General features: G+C 38.0%; 1 protein-coding gene across 1 annotated transcript in view; it reads left to right on the forward strand.

Annotated features, from left to right (window-relative positions):
* Positions 1-19,775, forward strand: part of gcgrb (glucagon receptor b) — a 71,183-nt gene that overhangs the window by 45,906 nt on the left and 5,502 nt on the right. Inside the window, exons 2-10 of the mRNA XM_084714161.1 lie at positions 5,252-5,399; positions 7,461-7,557; positions 7,654-7,761; positions 10,520-10,608; positions 11,537-11,643; positions 12,653-12,809; positions 14,260-14,419; positions 16,598-16,658; positions 16,887-16,956. Coding sequence (XP_084570287.1) covers positions 5,346-5,399; positions 7,461-7,557; positions 7,654-7,761; positions 10,520-10,608; positions 11,537-11,643; positions 12,653-12,809; positions 14,260-14,419; positions 16,598-16,658; positions 16,887-16,956 — 903 coding nt within the window. The 5' untranslated portion in view covers positions 5,252-5,345. The remainder of the gene's footprint in view (positions 1-5,251; positions 5,400-7,460; positions 7,558-7,653; positions 7,762-10,519; positions 10,609-11,536; positions 11,644-12,652; positions 12,810-14,259; positions 14,420-16,597; positions 16,659-16,886; positions 16,957-19,775) is intronic.

Consider the following 19,775-nt stretch of genomic DNA (forward strand, 5'->3'; position numbering starts at 1 on the left):
CACAAATGTGCTTTCAAACACACACATACGCACACACACACACACAAATGCTCACATGCTGATGTACACCCAGCTACCCTTGAAAATCAAGTAAATCTTTAAATGTGACTGTATGAGGGAGGTTAGGAGATCAAGTTACATAAACTGCAGATTACAAAGATCCTGTTTAACCCAAAAATATGTGTGAAAGATGACCTTGCCTAAAATGTATTATTTTATTCTTAAAGCTGACTAGTTTATATATTATAGCATATAAACATATTTTGAGTGATACTTTAGATTAGCCATTCCCAAACTCAAGAATGATGTAAGGGCCCAAACTGAAATCTGAACATTTGCTGCGACCCACTCAAACCTGAAATCACAACTCTGATCCACACATGAGATCAATCATACCAATGATGATTTTTTTTAAACTTAATAAAAAATAATTTAGGGAAATTTTAAACTTAAAAATTTTTAATTTGATTAATTCTCATGACCTTTCAAGAACCACCTGCAGGGCCTTCACGGCCCACCAGTGGGCCTCAGAATCACTGCTTTAGAATTTGTAAAGAGGTATCCACACGTTTCTGAGCTGTAAACTAAATTATATGACTTTACTGTGATGAAACCCATCAATGCTGGTGCTATTTTTTATTTATTTATTTTTTTTACATTTCTTCATTATTTTTATTTTTTATAAATCTGCATTTCATGGTTTGAAAATGGCTGAAAACGCCATCCACTGTTTTAAATCAGTAATGACAGAGATGGTTGTTTGGGGCTGCTCTGTGTTATGAAATTTATATTTTTAAGAAAAAAGCAGGTTAATGTTGAACCCTAATCGATGCTCATGACTGTAAAACAGTGCTCATTTTCAGTTATATTCTGATTGTGACTCATCATTCAGTGGAGTTTTACTTTGTGCTTTCTGATTTTGCCACTTTTTGTGTCAGTAGAAGCTCCAATAGACTCCAGTCTTTCCCTTGATTAATGATCCTATGATAAACAGCAGAGCTACAGCTCCATACCGACACTCCCCGCTCCCAGCCTCTCTAAGCCGCTAGCATTAGCTTGGCTAGCTACAACACAGGTGCAACACGGACACTTTTTAAAAAACAGTGCCACAAATGTGCTTCTACTGACTGCTAAAGCTCCAGCAGACTCTCTGTGTTTGCAGTGTTTATCTGCAGACGCTGACAGCTGCTGCACATGTGTGGCTAGCTCTGACTGGTAGCTGTAACTGCTACACTGGTTGGTGATCAGCGTGGCCATGAGGCCACGCCCCCTACAGTGGTTGTCTTGTGTATTCCCACCCGCCCTCTCCTCAGGCGCTTTTGCCCACTTCAATGTTCAAGTACTGCAAGAAAGTGCTGCATTTCTGAAAATTGACTTTTTTGTTTCCATTACTAACATATAATTAAAATACTCAAAAATGCAACCAGCAGTTTCTATATATTGTTAGTTTTGTCTGTGCTTTTGTCAAATGTCACAGAGTATACAGTGAAAACTTTTGATCATAGCTTGTTAATCTGCTCTGCCTTTGTGTTTGTTGATAAAGAACTATTGTTGGACATGCTACTCTTTTCTGGACAGAGACTATCAGCAGATTACAACATGCAAACATTCAGAAATACATACATATTTATTTATTTTAAATAGAACTGTGTTTTTATTTAAATTGTATTTAATTGGATTGGTAATTTAAAGTGGTATGAGACGACTTGAAAATAATTCAAGACCCCTGAACAGTTTTCTTGTAGAAGAGCTACAGTAACTCTCATACTCCACACTCTACAGTTCATAATGGTTGACCAGAAAAACAGAAACTCAGAAGAGGAAGCACAGATTCATTCTTGTAATAGAAGCTCCAGCATTTCCACACTTTTTTCTTTCATGAAAACACCTTAAGGGATAAGATGGCTGATATTCTTTATTTTTTATTGTCAACAAATCAAATGAAAAGACCAAAACCAACAAGGTGTTAGTCCATTTCTCAACACTTTCTGACATCTCCAGCCTGTCTGTGGCTCTGAGCGCCAAGCCCACAAGTTCCTACTGGAAATTATTACAAAAAAATAAATAATATTGGAAAGTTTCTGTGTCATAAACCCTAAAAACTTCCAAAAACAGCTTAGTATTTTAGTTTTGAGTAATGTAAGCAAGTAACGCATTTATTAGGGACATGTTTCATCCTGTTCTAGTTTAATCACACAGATTGTGAGCGTGTAGATAATATGTTGGGCCTTGTAAACCGTCTATTTGGTTTTGCTGCTCAGTCGCTGCTTGTGGTCGTAAAGAGGAGGGTTATTACTGTAACAACCAACAAGGAGATAAACGGTCTGTTGGTGGAAGAAAACACAGCAGCAAAAATAGATGCCTTGATACCAAAAAGAAAAAAGGTCCAGGGCACACAAAATAGTTGTTTTTGTCTTTTTTTCAAAATTAAAGGGATAGCTTGGATCATTTAATGTGGGGGTGTATGAGGTACTTACCGTCAGTGTATTACCAACAGTAGATGGTGGTCGTCATGCCCCCAGTTTGAAGGGACAGAGAGGAGCATGAACATGGAAGCTAAATAATGTACACTGCTGTAGCCGGAGTCACCAAGAATCAGTATTTCAGCCACTTAAAAAAGATCCACCTAAGAAGTCGATATCAGTGTAAGTGTACGCTATGTTTAGAATCCTTTAACCACTTTACCTTGTCGACAGACAGCCTTTTTTTGACGGTAAACTGCTATTATATAAGCCAAATATTGATCGCTTCAAACCAAACCAAACTCCATTGGTGAAATAAGTCATTTTACTTCATACAACATGAGAGTTGCTGTATGTGCTGTGTTATTCTGTGACTTTAAAGAATACTAACTATCTTTTTCAAAACACCAGAGTCATACAATAACACTAATAAACTAACAGTTCAAGGCAGCGGTAGAACAGCAACTTCTGTGTTCTTTGAGGTTAAATGACTGATTTCACCCATGGAGTTTGGTTGGTTTGGAGAGAGCAATATTTGACTCATGTAATATCAGTTTCCCCTCAGAACAGGCTGTCTGATGGCAAAGATATATTCTAAATATAGCATACCGATATACAGTTTTTTAGGTGGACCTTTTTCAAGTTGCTAAAATAAAGTAAAAAAAAAAAGTAATAATAAAGTTTTGCTGCTTGCTTAGCTGCTGGTACAGAAAAGATCACTGAACGTTGTGGTTTTGCCGCAAGCCAAATGTCAGGCAGGGCAATAAAACCTGAACTGACCTGACATTTAGATAATTTCTTTTGTAGTTTGGTGCTTGAGATAGTAACAGATAGTCTAGTTGTAGTACTGATACTTTTGACAAACTTAGTTTGCTCTGCTGTCTTTTTAAAGGGAATGACCGAAAATCTTTAATCTTTATTTTTAAGTGGTAACATGCCAGTGCATCAATGTTTGCCTTAGATCTCTGTCAGGTACAGCAAGGACAATACCATGTACACAGATGTACACAGAGAAAACACACACACACACACACACGGCCTCATCAACAGAAGCACAGAGACTGGAACAGAATGGAATTTGAAACGTTTTAGCCAAAAATGTTGCCATGGTCAAGGTGTTTTTTGCAGAAACGTTTCAGATTTCGTTTTGTTCTCCAACTTCGCGGGCAGAGATGGTCAACTGATGCCGCAGGAGATGCACCTGCCATGAAAATCAACACACTCAAACTATTCTAGCTCTTTACAGTAACAGACTCTACATAAGGTTTTCTAGATGCAAGGGTAAGTGTAGCGTGTTCTCCCCGAAGGCGCCATCTTCTCTGCTGACCCACTTTCCCCTGCTGTCCAGTCCCATTATCCAATCATCTGTACAGCTCCCATGATTGATGCTTTTGTGCTGCAGTTTCACAGTAAATGTTTCAAGAAATGTATTAAAAAAAAGGCTTGCTTTTGTTGCATTTTGCACAGGAGATGGTCCTATAAGTAGACTACACAATTTTACACATTACACAGATTCTGATTATTTCAGTTGATGTATGTTTAAGCACATTTGTTGTGAGCGTGAAAGAGCAGCAGTCAGTATGTGACTGATTGTTGCTTATTTTTTCTCTTCATTGATTCCCAACAGCTTTATTCCATCTCTTCTCAGTTCAAACAACACCCAATACACACACACACACACACACACACACACACACACACACACACACACACACACACACACACACACACACACACACACAGGGTGCTAAAGGCACACAAGTAAAAAGTTGCCCCCTTGTGTCGGTGCAAAGCTAACCAAACCTCACCTTTTCTCCACTTTCGAGTCTTCCTCTCTGTCTTCATCGTTGTTGTTTTGTTATGTGTTGTTGCATCTTGCTACGTCATTAACTCTTTTTACACAGGTGTCAACTTGTTGTGTCTTTTACATCATTTTCATCTTATTGCATCTTTTACAGTTTTCATCTTTCGTCTTTTGTGTCATTTTTGTTTTGTTACATCGTTTCTACATTGTTTTTGTCTTATTACAACTTTTATGTTGTTTTTGTCTTGTTATGTATTTTATGTCATTTTCAAATTGTTACATCTTGCATCTTATTTACATCATGTTTGTCTTGTTACACCTTTTACTTTAGTGTCATCTTGTGTCTTTTATGTCATTTTTGTCTTGTTACGTCTTATACATCATTTTAATTTTGTTATGTCTTTTACATCATTTTTATTTTGTTACGTCATTTTCATCTTGTTGCATTGTTTTTTTTTCTTGTTACACATTTTACGTCATTTTCATCTTGTTACACCTTTTATGTTGGTGTCACCTTGTTGTTTCTCTTACGTCATTTTTGTCTTATTATGTTGTTTTGGTTCTTCTTGTTACATGTTTCATGTTGTTTTCATCTTTTGAGGTCTGTTGTGCATGATATTAACTGATGGATACACCAAGCAAATGTCTTTTCTGAGTGTTATTGCTCCATCTTTTTCAGGTTTGAATTGGTCTTGTTGTTGGGAAGGCAGCACACAATGATGCAAAATAAAAATAATGACTAATTCCCCTCAAATACAATAAAACTAAAGTAACAAGCCTGTTTTGAAAATGTGGTAGAAAGTACAGATATTAGGGTTAAAATGTAAGAAGTAAAAGTCCAAAGTTGGCAGAAAGATAAATGTTCAAGTACAGACACCTGAAAACTCTACTTAAGTACAGAAACAAAGTATTTGTACTGAACTGTTTCCCACCTCTGACAGAAACATTCTTCCTGCTAACAAGCTTCTCCGCATCGTGTCTGTAGGCCACACGGTGAGATAGGGCCGAGACCGCCTCATGTGTCGGACCTCCTCTGCGTTCTGGTCCCCACCGACCCCCATCCTCCCAGCATCAGTGGGATGTCCCAGGTGTGTCTCCTCTTGGCCTTGCTCATGCTCTGCAGCTGCACAAAGGTATGACTCATCGCCTCGCTCTCATTTTCACACACCCACACACACACTGAGATGTGATCAGTGTTGGGAGAATTACTTTTAAAACATACTGATCCTGTTATAAATACTTTGGATAACTTTTGTAATACTTGTGTAATACTTCAAAATCATCTTGCTGATTTGTCTGAGTCACCCTGAATGTTATTAATTTTGGAAATGGCCTCACTGGAGAGATCTCTGTACTGTTCTCACTGGGCTACAGAGAGCAGTGGTTCTCAAATGGCAGCCCTTGAAGGGGTTCTGTAGGGTCCCCAGCAGAAAGAGTGATACTTTGTTTTTCACTGTAATTAAATCCATAAATGAAACAATGACAGGATGTATGATCATGTGTTTCATACATCAGTGTTTCCTCTTTGCTCACCACCACAACAAGGAAATGACCCCCACTGCAACATGTACAAAGTTTGTCATTTTATCTAAAACTAAACTAAATGTAGTCCAGGTGCTTCAGAAGTATTGCTTATTTAATAATTAAAAAGATTTTTAACGTTAGAACCTCAAGTTTAAATGGACAGTTCACTCCCAAATCAAAAATTCATATTTTTACTCTACCCTGCAGCGATATTTATCCATCTAGATTTTTGTGGTATGAGTTGCAGAGTTTTGGAGATACATGTAATGGGACTAAATGGTGCTCGGCTTTTTTGCGCTCAAAGCGCAGAACAATACATTTTAAAAACTCAACTCAGCAAAAGCGCTTCTTCAAATTAGACATGGGTTTTTTTTATGCAGAAAGTAGCTTGTTGATGGCAAGCAGAGCTCACGAAGCTGTAACGCTGGCACTTTCTTGACCACATGTGTAGGTAAAATGTTCTGCATATTTTCATGTCAAAAACATATTCTTGACAGTGTCCTGGTTGTGCGTCTCCTCTCGTTGGCGTCACAGGTGCACTGCAGGCTCACAAATTATTGCACTTTTATGGGAAATGCATGGAGAATTTTAGGGCAAATAAAACAAAAACAAATAAAGTAATCCCTTCAAGTAAACTATTTTGAAAACAGTAACTGTATTCAGAATACCAAAGATGAAAATGTAGCTGTGATGGACTACAGTTACCCATGTTTTGTATCTTAAATACGCATTTTAAATACTGCTTGTGATTCACTACACTTTCACTCTGTCTGTTGCTGAGAGTCTTAGGGCTCTTTCTTTCACCTGGTGCAAAGAAGCACACAGCATAGCACAGGTGTCATTGCTATCGTTTGTATTACTACTACATTACTGTACTAATGTTTTCATGGTTACTGTAATGTCACAGCGGTTATCCTCCTGTGCCTTGGATCGTGTGTAACAGTGCACACAGACGAGGCAGGGGGAGATGCTCCATCCTGTTCCACCCACCTGCAGCCCATCTGCTGCTGATCATAATGTTAATTTTTATGACCAGGCCTGCCAGTAAACCGCCGTGCCTGAAACGCTCCAGGTTGATCGGTCTTCCAGCACCTCTCTTCACTGCTCTAAATTGCCAAATGTATTTTAAATAGCAAAACACCACAGGCAGGCACACCTGGCTCTGAAAGGGAATGGGAGATGACACTGATTGGTTCATGGTTCATTGGATTCATGTTATGCCCAAAACACATGAATAATTAAGAGACTGGACACAACCTCTTTGTGCCTTACTTTGCACCTGATTATATGCCGTTTAAATAGCAAAGTGGACTTGGACGTTCCCTAAATGCTCTTGCACCATGCACTACGGACAGGACTATGTGCTACAAATCATCTAAACAGGGCGTTTAGACTTAGAAGACTTAGAAAACTTTGTTGTCCTCTGTAAAGCAATTCATGGTACACCACAGAAACATATAGACACATTAAAAGCACATCAGGCAACAAGAGGAGTCTATCATCTGTAGCAACTGTGATAAATATTATCAGTCATGGCAGGCATTAAAGTGCATGTCAATAATTACATACCAGCAAACATGTTTAATATGTCGTTGTTGACACTGCACTCATGAGATGGTGGCGTGGCTGAAACTTGACATGAAGCTTCAGCAAGTTTCCTCCTCCTGCAGGTCTCCTCTACTAACTCCCTGGAGCTTGTGAAGGAGCAGTGGAGCAGCTACAAAAACCAGTGCCTGGACTACCTCAGCGCCACGCCCCCCGCCACAGGTGAGCCCCTCTCCTCCCAGCATGTGCTCGCCTCTGAACGAGACGCACGCCGGAGAGCCAAGAGCACAGATTTCACACATCTGCTCTCTGCTGCAGGGCTGGTGTGTAACAGGACCTTCGACCTGTACGCCTGCTGGCCTGATGGACTTCCAGGAACCACTGTCAATGTCTCCTGCCCATGGTTCCTGCCATGGTACCGTAAAGGTCTGTGCATGAGGGTGTGTGCACAGTGTGTGTGAAGTGTGTCTAATTTTTAAACCTGATTAAAACATGGTTTAAATTTAAATTACCTTAACTTTAAATTCAGTTATTGTGCAGCAAACTAATTTAACTAGTTTAAGATTAAATTTAAAACTCTGTTTAAAGGTAGAATCAGTAGGATTTATCCGAGCTGTTCATAAACGCAACAGAAAGATTTATTATCGTGTCTCATTCCCAGAATATCAAATACTGACGTTTTGGATTGGTGAGGTGTCGCAGGCATTATGGGATTATGTTGCTGAATGCACCCAGATTTTTTTTTTTTTTAAACGAAAATGTTGCATACTATGCCGTTAACATCAGTTTAGTTTTAAGTCATACATAACCTACATTACATTCTGTTGCGCCAAAACTTAAACTCCAACTTTATGGTTGGTTTTAAGAGGTTGCATTCAAATAGCTGCCTTTTTGTGATGGACTGAGCAAAATAATCAGTTCCCCAAAGAAGGTTAAGAGACAAATTTAACCCCAATGAGTTTTATGATTCTTCTTCTCTTTCTTTTACTCCAGCTGTCAGATAGTCTATTTTACTGTGCTATTGTTTTTGTTTCTTAATCTTCTAATTAATTCGGTCAACAAGTTTTTCTCAAAGGAAGAGAAAACCTGCTTTCTTCATGTGGTGGACAAAGACACGACTCCAAATAAATGCTGCTGTTGCTCTGTGCCTGCTGGATTTGTAAATAGCCAACTATGTGCTAACACTTTCACAAATTGACTCTGCAAGAGGTCAGTGTTGTCTTTACAGGTTGTGGGCCAAAAATCTATTAATGTTGCTTTAAATGTCAAAAGAAGACACGACAAGACAATTGTAAACTAAATAAACTCAACTTAGGGCTTCACTTGCTTTTTTACACTTTTCAACCACATTTCATAACCTTTTTCAGACAGAGTTTTTAACATCAACATCGTCAAAAGCTCCAAAAGAGGTAGTGAAGGGACTTTGGATTGGGTTCATTTGTCACTCACACTGTTCAGATCTATGGTCTACGAAAAATGAGGAATGAGGAACAATGTTGAATGGTCGCGTCATCTTCTCACAAAGATGAAATCCTGACTGGCCGCTTGACAGATCACATTTTTGGAGGTAAAAATATCGGGGGATTTTTTTTCTTCCTTGTTGGGAATTCAGTTCCTTTGTGGCACTGCAACGCACAACAGTCTTCACAGAAAACCTCCTGCGGATTAAAGGTCTTACAGAACTGGACCAAACACACCCCTATATATATGTAAATAATAATGTACAGTGAGCAGGTCGTTCTTGTAAAAATAAATCCTGACAGGATGATGCAGTTTTAATTTCATTTTAAAATGATTTTATGGCTTCATTTCACAACAGTGACCTGCTCACTGTACACTATCCTGCTTGTTAGGGTAAGGGTCACCCAAAGAAAATTCAATAATTTGACACAAAATATTCATTTTAAAATTATTTTTAGTGATAGAACAATAATTTTATTGTTTGTTCAGAGTCTGTGTCCATAGCAGTGGTCTGCTGACCAAATGACCAATCAAGATTGAATATTTAACAAAATCATGTAATAAACATCTAATAAACACCTAACCCTACATTGAGGCTACAAACGTTCCACAATACATTACTCACTTAAACTAACAGGGTCAAGAACCTCCATGCATAGTTATTGTACAATAAATTATATTTTCATGTGTTGCATAAAAATAAATAAATAAATAAAAACAATCCCCCTTTTGAAGCTAGAACTCCTCTTCCCCACATCTGTATGAGAAGTACAGTACAAGATTGGAGAGTTTCTAAAAGACCTGTCCCACTTGTTAAAATGAAGTATTTACTTCATTTCTATACAATAATGCCCGTCCAGTGACAAGATTTTCAAGTTGACCTTCTCAAAGTGCTTTTATTTAAAGTCATCTAATGGATTGAATGGAAAACTTTCTTCAATGGCAACACAGCTCATCATATGTCCTCGTCCTTCATTGGAAATGAAAGAAACCAGCAGTCTATTGGATGAACGTTGCACTGGATAGAGTGTACATTAGTTTTAGAGAAATAATGTTGCACAAGTTGGGTGTGAAGGCCAAAAATTAGTCAGCTTTCACTCTATTATCAACCTGAGACTGGTGTTAAGACTTCACACTGTGACTCTGGGAGCGGTGAACCTGACCTGCGGGGCTCCGCCCTCCAGTTGGTTTGGAGGCTCTGATTAGGTGTGAAAGTGAGCTTATCTCTATTTACCCCTGAAGATGGGCACAGGTCTCTTTCTCTAGACAGTGTCAAGAGCCAAACTCCTAAACCACATGTTCCATGGCAGCTTTTTTTCTGCTTTCTGTTGCAAAGTGAAAATGGTTGGATTTTGATTGTTGGTCGGACAAAAGGAAACATTTGAAGATGGTTGCTTGGAATCTGAGAAGCTGTGAACATTTTTAAATATTTTCTGGTGAGTTAGAGACAAAATGGTTAACCAATTAATGAAGAAAACAAAATGCAGATTATTAGTTGAAGACCTATGACCATGTACTTCACAGATCACAACTTAATTTCCCTATTCAAACTATTAATTTGGTTTAAAAAAAAAGTAAGACTTTACTTGCTCACTCACACTACAGATATGCAAATTGTGGTTATTTAATGATCTCCTAACAGTGGGAGATACACACGGCTTCCTAATAAAATAAATATATAATATAAAAATAAATCTCATAATGTGCTTCTCTGTGTGAGCAGTTCAGCAGGGTCTGGTCTACAGAATCTGCGATGAAGATGGTCGATGGGCGCAAAAGAACACCAGCGAATGTGAGGACGACCCTGGTGAGGTGTGTGTGTATACAGCGCAGTGTGTTTGTGTGTCCATGTCTGTGTCTGTAACTGTGTGTTGTGGGTCAGGACTGCCTTGTGAAGAGAGTGTTGTCATGTTTGAAGCCGCTTGCAATGGCAGATGGTTAGATGACATTATGACAGTGACTGACTTGACACTTTAACTTGACACAATCTGAAATGACTCAGTCTTTGAAAATCCTCCCATCTGTTCAAATTGTCTTTATGACTCTTTTTACATCTTTTGTGCCAGACTTAATCTACAGTGTGTGTGTGTGTGTGTGTGTGTGTATGTGTGTGTGTGTGTGTGTGTGTGTTGTGTGTGTGTGTGTGTGTTGTGGGTAGCGTTGTTACATTTCTTTCATCTTGTTACATCTTTTATGTTGTTTTTTTTGTCTTGTTACATATTTTTCATCTTGTTACATCTTTTACATCATTTTTCATCTAAGTTTGTCTCTTTTGTCTTCTTACATCGTTTTTGTCTCATTACATCTTTTACATTGTTATTTCATCATTCTGTGTATTTTCCAGCTTGTTATTTCTTTTTCATCTTGTTACATCTGTCTGATATGATATGCATTGATGAAATCATCTTTTGTATGTTTCTATGTGTGTTTTGTCCCATCTTAGGGGACAAAACACTAGGTTTAAATTTGAGTTTGGGACGGGTGGTGCACAATGACGCAAAATAAAAGTAATCTGTAATTCCACTCAAATGGATTGAAACTACAGTAACACGCCTGTTTTGAAAATTTAAAGAGTAGATGTTTGTGATAAAATTCAGGGAGTAAAAGTAAAAAGTTGTCAGAAAAATAGATGCTCAAGTAAAGTACAGAAAATCTATTTAAAGACAGTAACAAAGTATTTGTACTTAGTTACTTCCCACCTCTGTTATAACTGGTTCTGTCTCTCCTGTCGGTTCTGCAGCAGCAGTATGGCCGCATCCTCAGTCAGCTGCGGATCATGTACACAGTGGGATACTCGCTCTCCCTGGGAGCTCTGCTACTAGCCCTGGGAATCCTCATCACCTTCAGGTACAACATGTACAGGGAAGACAGAGGGGGGAGATGTGGAGGAAGAAATAGCTGGACTAATGAAAAAGTAAAAGAAGTATTCGAATTTCAAATGGAATTAATTGGTGGAAGAAAGGAGAAAGAAGACAGAGAGAGAAAGAGAGAGAGATGACAGGGGGGAAGAGTAATAGATAAAACAAAAGAAGGGAAAAAGTAATGCAATGAAGAAAAAGTGGGTAAGATAATAGAAGTAAGGAAAGAGGACAGAAGAAAGGAAGGAAGGGAGAGAGAGGAAATAGATAGACAGTAGAATCAAAATAAATGAAGGGGGTGGAATGATAGAAAAAGTGGATGGAGGAACTAAGGAAAGACAAGAATGGCGAAAGAGAAGACCTCTGAGAGTCACAATTTTTGAAAAACCTTGATAAACCTTTTTTTTATGGCTCCACATGGCCAGAGTGATTCAGTTTTGGTGGTGAAAGGTCAATGTCCCAGTAATCTTACAAAACATGATTTTAGCCATAACTCAAGAATTCACATCCTAATAATGACAAAACTTCGAATAAATGTCTAATAGGAAACTAGAAGTGTTGGAGAGTAACTACTTGCATGTATTAAGTGACATGTTATTATTATATGTCACAGTTACTGAGAAAAACTTAAATAATAAATAAATAACAGTATCTAATCAAAATGATGGTGAGCAGGTTACATCCAAATATTCTATTCTCCAGTTGTGACATCCAACAGAACAAATGAAGGGCAAAAGAAGCAGTAAATGAAAGGTATAGAAAACAGTAGGAAAATGAAAGGAAGGAACCAAGGAAGGACAACAAGTCAGGAAAAAATAAGAAGAAGAAAGGATAGATGGAATAAAAAGGAAAGGAAAGGACAGGAAAAGATGAAAGATGAAAGCAAGAAGTATAGGATGCAAGGACAGATTGGCAAAAAAAAAGTGAAAATGTATGCAGAGTCATGAATGCATGTTGTAAAAGTCAGAAGTCGTCACAGACTGTCACCTCTGCACCAGGAAGCTCCACTGTATGAGGAACAACATCCACATGAACCTGTTTGCCTCCTTCATCCTGAGAGCCGTATCCATTCTGGTGAAAGACGCCCTGCTGACCCTCACACTGGACCCCCGGAGCAGCAGTGACACTCGGACACAAGCTTGGGGCAACATACCGGTGACAGCAAACACACGGCACCAACATCATCTGCTGAGGAACTGTGACTGTGTTCATGTGATAGAAATGCCCGTTTTTTACGGGAAATATTCTCTGCAAACATTTTTCATGATATGTTATGTCATGGTTAAAGTTTGACAACCATTTGATTAACGGAAATAAGAAAAAAACATAGATCCCGTGAAAAAAAAAAGAATATCAAAGTAACTACTTGTGAAAAGACGACACAAACCCGTAACACTCATCCATTCCAGGAACATGAACATCGCACTGCCTGCACTGGTGCTTGAACATAAATTGTAAATGCAGAACAGTGCATCTAAGAATCGGCCTGCGTCCAGGTCATGCTGAAGCTGTCAGAGAGCTGGTGGTCCAAGAGACGATGGGGACAGCGGCATGCAGAGAGGGACAGGGTGCAGCTTCAGTATGATCTTGACACTGACTGACATAACATCGTCTGCATGAGCAACAAAGAGCAACGAACGAAGCACTGAAGCTTCAAAGCATTTGCCCCTCTAATGGTAATAACAAAAATGTGAGACGCACGCTAGGGCCGGGCGATGTGGCGAATTCTCAAATAGTGCACAAGGTATGATGATCTCATTTAATATGATGTATTGCAGTCAATTAAACTACCCAACAGTACATAAAGTAGCAAAGCTGAGCACAAGCTTTAAGATCTACAGCAGTAAAATGCAACACACACATTAATGCAACAGTAATATGAATCCAGAACCATCAGATTTAACAGTAAAGCACTTTACTGCACAATGAGTGATGCTACATTTACTTCTGACACTTCAAGTAAGTTTTGCTATATACTTAGATGCCTCTACCTTAATTAAAGGGATGGTTAAGTGGTTTTTAAGTGTGGTTGTAGGAGGTATTTATTATTTCTTTATCTCGGAAGGGATAGAGGTTCCGGCACTGGAGGAAGATAAAATCAAGAAATGCCCACACATATCTGTTTTTCCTGTTCCACTTGCTCCCTTCTTCCTAAGCATTTGTATTTATTTGCACTGTAGCATCATGTCAACATCAATCCACATTAAGTACAAGCAATAAGCAATTAAAAATGTACGGTAAATGAGATTTGTTGGTTTTGTGTGGAGGTGCACGACACTTTGTAAATATATTTACAGGTCTATTGTACCTTTAATTGCTTTGAAGGCAAGTGAGCAAAGAAAAAGATCTATGTTGACGTCAGAATCAAATCGTCCACGTGTAGGACAGCAGTCCTTGACCTCTGAGCTGCTGTTCTAAGCCAAGATTTGAGCATTGTATGATGCTGCAGTCTGACTCAGAGCAAATTTGACTTAAATGAAGCAAAGTATTTGTCAGCTGTGACTCGAAGCTTTGAACATTTTCGTCTTTTGTACTGTTAGAGACGGCGTCACCTTGGTTTATTGTTCATATCCCTACCACCCCCCCATCCCGTGTTGTCTGCCAGGCTGTGACGTGGTGCCGTGGTGCCATGGTGATGATGCAGTACAGCGTGATGGCCAACAACTATTGGCTGCTGGTGGAAGGCATCTACCTGCACAGCCTGCTGGTCATCACCGTGTTCAGCGAGAAGAAGTACTTCTACATTTACCTGGCCATTGGCTGGGGTAAGACCCTCAGCTGTTACACAGCGACTCACTATCACAAAGTAATGATGTTTCATATTTAGAAAAAGTTGTGTTTCTGTTTGTTCTGTTTGACTAAAATTGGTCAGTTTGATGAGAAGATTAAGCAGAATTCAAGCTAAGAAGCAGAGTGTTCAGACAGATCAGTCAGAGCAAACAGACTCTAACAAGCAGGTGTTAACGGCAGTAAAGGTTAACACATATATACATAGACACTGCATTGACTGTACACGATACGTCAAAGTCTCCGCCATATTCAGCATTCCTGCACCTGTTCTGAAGTCACAATCAAGCACTTTCTAGGCATTTTCAGGGTGCATTTTGCAGGTTTTTCCAGCACCTTGCAGCTGTAAAAAAAATGAAAAAGTTGAGAAAATTCCAAATTTCAAGATAATTTGCAACAGAATTTTCAGTTTTGAGTTTGAGTTTTACATTTTGACACTTTTAGAAACTCAAAACATTATATTAAAAACAATTCTGAGTAAATCTATTTAAGTGAAAGTAAATGTCAAAATTTTACTATCTTCACTATTTTCACTATTTTACTATTTAATTATTTAGGCACTTAGGCTTTTTTTTTTTTTTTTTTTACATTTCTTAATCACAAAGATTCAAGCTTATCTAACGAGGAAAAGTAAATTATCATAACTAAAGATTATAGGTCAGCAAAACTTTTTCAAGTTTATTTCAAAACTTTAGAGTTTGACTCAAAAGTCAACACATATACATACTTAAAATGTTTAAATCAGATGTGTTTGTGTTATAAACAACCAAAATTGGTTTTAATGACAGAATTCTATAGAGGGGTGACAATTTAAAGGAGGTTCCATCCTATTAGAGCTGCCACAATTAATCAGGTATTAATTGATTATTAAATTAATCGCCAATATTAGAGAGATGAGGAGCTGAAGAGTTGAGTTCGCTTCTTTCTAATTCCTCACCCTCAGGTGTTTTTCATTTTGAAGCTTGTAGTTTTTAGACTCAGTGATCATGTCTGGATGTCACGTGATAAAACACAATTAGTCTGTGCACACTGGAGCAAAAACATGCCTCCAGATCTCACAAGACTTCATCAAATCTCTTTCCAGACTCAGCTGACACAGGCTGACCCAAGTCCCATCACTTGAAACAGTTTATCAAATTTCACGCTGTTCCCTCTGGAGCCACAGATTTTCCTCTTTACCCCAGAGGTCATGATGTCCATCATTTCTGAAAATTTCTGAAATGTGGACTCATCAGACCACAACACACTTTTCCACTTCGTGTCAGTCCATCTCAGGACGTTTTACACAGCATCCTTTTCTGGAAGTGGGATTTGTGTTTTCTTTTACAAATGCAGAAATATTCATAGTAATATGTACATGGATGTGAGACATGAACTAATCTACCAACTACCTGATTTTAATAAGATATTATTTCAAAATGACACGTCACATAATAAAAACATTCATAAACCCAGAGCAGCTTTTGTTGATCATCTTGGTTTTCCTGAGGTCACAACTTAATTATCTTTAAATAATTGATGACTTTGTAATTAATTTTCCGTTTTCTGTTCTGAGACAACAATTGAATGATATAATTATGTTGAAATCTCATATCTTATTTTCATTAATTATGAAAAGAGATAAATCAGAAGTCATGTTCAAGCCACAGTATTAACTGGATTATCTTATTAATGTTAGCGAGTCATAGTAACCTGACAGGACAGATAATGTGCAAAATAAAAAAAAAAAAAAAAAAAAACAGATGAACAGATTTTACTTTTCTCAAGCTCAGACACAGGCAGACATTTTCACATTCAGAGATCTTTCGAGTCTTCATCGTATAAGACGAGTGTAGAAATATTGTCTTTAGAGAATGAGATTTTAAACTCATGATCATAAGTAATGATCACAACGTTTGATGGTGTATCACGGGTAATAAAATCATGTCACCGCGATAACTTGGTTAAAGATAAAATATGGCGCAAACTGTCATTCGTCATAGCTGTGTGTGCTAAAAATGAGGCTTTGGAGTGAATGATCTACCACAAACACATCTACGATATCACCACTAATCTGGGAAAATGACGACAGGCTCCATGTGTTACAAAGTTTTACCCTGTTTGTTAAAACTCATCAAAAGTTGTTCACGCTCACATTTCACCTCTGTCATTTTTAGGTGCACCCCTCATATTCGTGTTGCCATGGATCACGGTGAAATATCTGTATGAGAACGAGGAGTAAGTCTCTTTTTTTCGTTGTCACATCGAATGAAAGGCAGTTTAGATGTAGCAGCTTTTATCTGTGACCTGTGAGGATTCACATTAGAGTGTGTGGATATGTGATGATTCTTTGGATACAGTGAAAAGATCAGAATAACAATGAGACTGGTGATCAGTTACAATTTAAAATGTGTGTGTGTGTGTGTGTGTGTGTGTGTGTGTGTGTGTGTGTGTGTGTGTGTGTAGGTGCTGGGAGAGGAATATTAACATGGGCTATTGGTGGATCATCCGTTCTCCAATACTGTTTGCTTATCTGGTAAGACTGCCTGTATCTTTTTGTCTTTCATACCCACGTATGACATGTAATCGAACTACGGATGCACACAAACACACCAACACACACACACACACACAGCAGCTGACATTCACCAGCTGTGTCTTGGCAGATGTTGCTGTGAATAGAGATAAGCTTGTGTTTGGGTGCATGTGTTCTTCTTTCAAAGTATGCAGATCAAACACTTGTTGGAAGAGCTGGAGTAAAAAATGTACCTGAGAATGCAAATTCCTGTCTTTTTTTTTTTTGTATAAAAAAGTTCCTGGTTTTGCGTCATGCATTCTTGTACATCTATAGCATTGCCTCCCGTCTTTGAGTGCTCATTATGTCGACATAATGTGACTCTGATTGGTCAAGTGTAGCTTCTAATTATGATTTTATGGAGTAAAAATGAATTAAATAGGCCCGATGTTCAGTGAAGGCAAGTGTTTGGACTGATGTTAGATTAAGTGTGACGTTACTCTTTTAAAGGCTCGTAGAGTATTTCACTGCACAGTAATGTGGTAATAAATTAACTTAAGCTTTATTATGATCTCAGATGACAATTGCTGCACAACCCAAAAGCAACACAGCGATAGACAGCACACAGGGTTAAAGGACAGAGTCAAACACAGCAATATATAACACAAGAGGCAATATGAAAGTTTAAAGGACAGTCTTACATGTGTCACACTCAGAGATGGGCAGTATTTAAATTAAATATATTTAAATAACTATTAAATGATTGTTGAGTATTTTGTCATTTATATTTTGCTGGGCAAAAAACAAAAAAGCAAAAATACTTTAAGCTTAAAATGCATTATTTATTATGTCATTTTAGGCTCAAATAATATTTTTGTCTCCAGGTTTAATTAGGGTCGGGTGTCGTTTGGATTTTAGTGATTCCGGTTCTGCTTATCGATTCTGGTTCCTAATGATTCTCAATTCCAGTTTTTTGAGGGGCCAGGTAAAAAATGGGCTCTCACACGGCCTCTCTCTCTCTCTCTCTCTCTCTCTCTCTCTCTCTCTCTCTCTCTCTCTCACTCTCTCTCCCTCTCTGGGGAGATGCATGCTGATTCTGACCCACAAACCATCCACTATTAATCATATACTCATATTATATGTCTGATTATATATGAATTACACACACAATGTTTATTATTTTTATGCAGCGACCTGCCCGTCCTGCAGATTAATTTGGAGTCACTGGATCACATGACATGGAATAGAGATGCACAGACCACAGATAAAACAGCGGGCACTGCGGTGCGTGCATCAATATTCTATGTCATGTCATCAATAACATTATTGGATGTTATTGGTTATTATATTAAACTACCTGAAAGATTTTCTCTTGAGCATGGAAAAAGTTCCTAGAGATAGATAGATGAAAACAGCCAATAACAGAAAACAGTCAAAAACAGTTATATACAAGAGCAAAGTGGTTTATAGTTTATATTCATGGTTTTCAACTGACCTGTAAGTAAAAGATACATATTTTACTGTGTGTTATAAAGTGTTCAGCACAAAAACTAAAAACAATTTTCTCAAATTTATTGTTTGCATATGGGACTTTAAGTATTAGCCATTCGCTTCAATGAGTCGAATAATGACTATTGGACAAGTTTAATGAAGAAACAGTAATGGTAAGTTTCATCAAGAGCTTCATAAATAAATAAAAATAATAATAATAATCCAATTACATCACCATAATCCAGGACAGACAAGGGAAAATTATTTTTCTGTACAAACATCCAGTTTTCTGTTGTAACTAAATGTGTCAATGTGAAGTTTAAACATCAGTTTCTGATCCAGCTACAATCCATGATATTTATACTCCGAGACCTTTGCAATACTGTGTCCTTTTAAAGTGGTAATATGCAAACTATTGTCCACAATATTTCTGACATTAGACTCTATAGAGAACAGTTTATATATAGTCATGTTGGCATTTAGAACTAATTTCAAATAACAGAGTACATCTTGCAGTTTTTCCAAAAACTTGTTATAGGATTTTAGTGGCTGTGGTTTTGAGCTGCCCGCTTTTTTTTTTGTGACACTCTTTTTAGTGTGCTTTTCATGTGAGCCAAATAGTATGCTTAAAGTAATTTTGAGAAATAAAAAAGAATAAACGCAGATTATAGTGAGAATCAAATTTTGACCCCAAGGACTGAGATCAGGCAAATACATAAAATTCACAAAGATTCTCGAAGATTGCTGCCTTAAATTGGAACGTTAACTTACTTATGTAGCTAGACCACACACACACACACACACACACACACACACACACAGAAATAAGATGTGTGTTTCCTGCCTCTTGTTCCCATAGAGACAATCAACATTATGGATGGATACACTTATGAGCACAAGCGCACATTAACAGTAACAGTAGCAACCTTTGTGACCTCATGCTAAAATGTACGTGCACACACACACAGACACACACACACGCACCAAAATATTCACAATCCCCTATATTTCCTGTCTGTGTAAGTCATACAGTGTGCGCTCTGTGGAGGAATTCGCTTTCATATGTCATCCTCCAACAATCCCAAACACAACCTTGCAGTTCAACTATTGTTCACACACACACACACACACACACACACACACACACACACACACACACACACCTAAATTAACTGTGTTTATGTGCACCGAAACTCATACACATTCACATAAACCCCTTTCAAGACAACATACACGTTACCAAACTTGGTGCGCTAATAACTTGAGTGCTGTAATAATTAATGTTCTCTGTCACTGGAGAGGGTTCTGCACTAGATCACAGTGTGTGTGTGTCTGTGTGTTTGTGTGTT

This window comes from Lutjanus erythropterus, chromosome 3 (assembly GCF_056507025.1).
Source record: "Lutjanus erythropterus isolate fLutEry1 chromosome 3, fLutEry1.hap2, whole genome shotgun sequence".
Classification (NCBI taxonomy): domain Eukaryota; kingdom Metazoa; phylum Chordata; class Actinopteri; order Lutjaniformes; family Lutjanidae; genus Lutjanus; species Lutjanus erythropterus.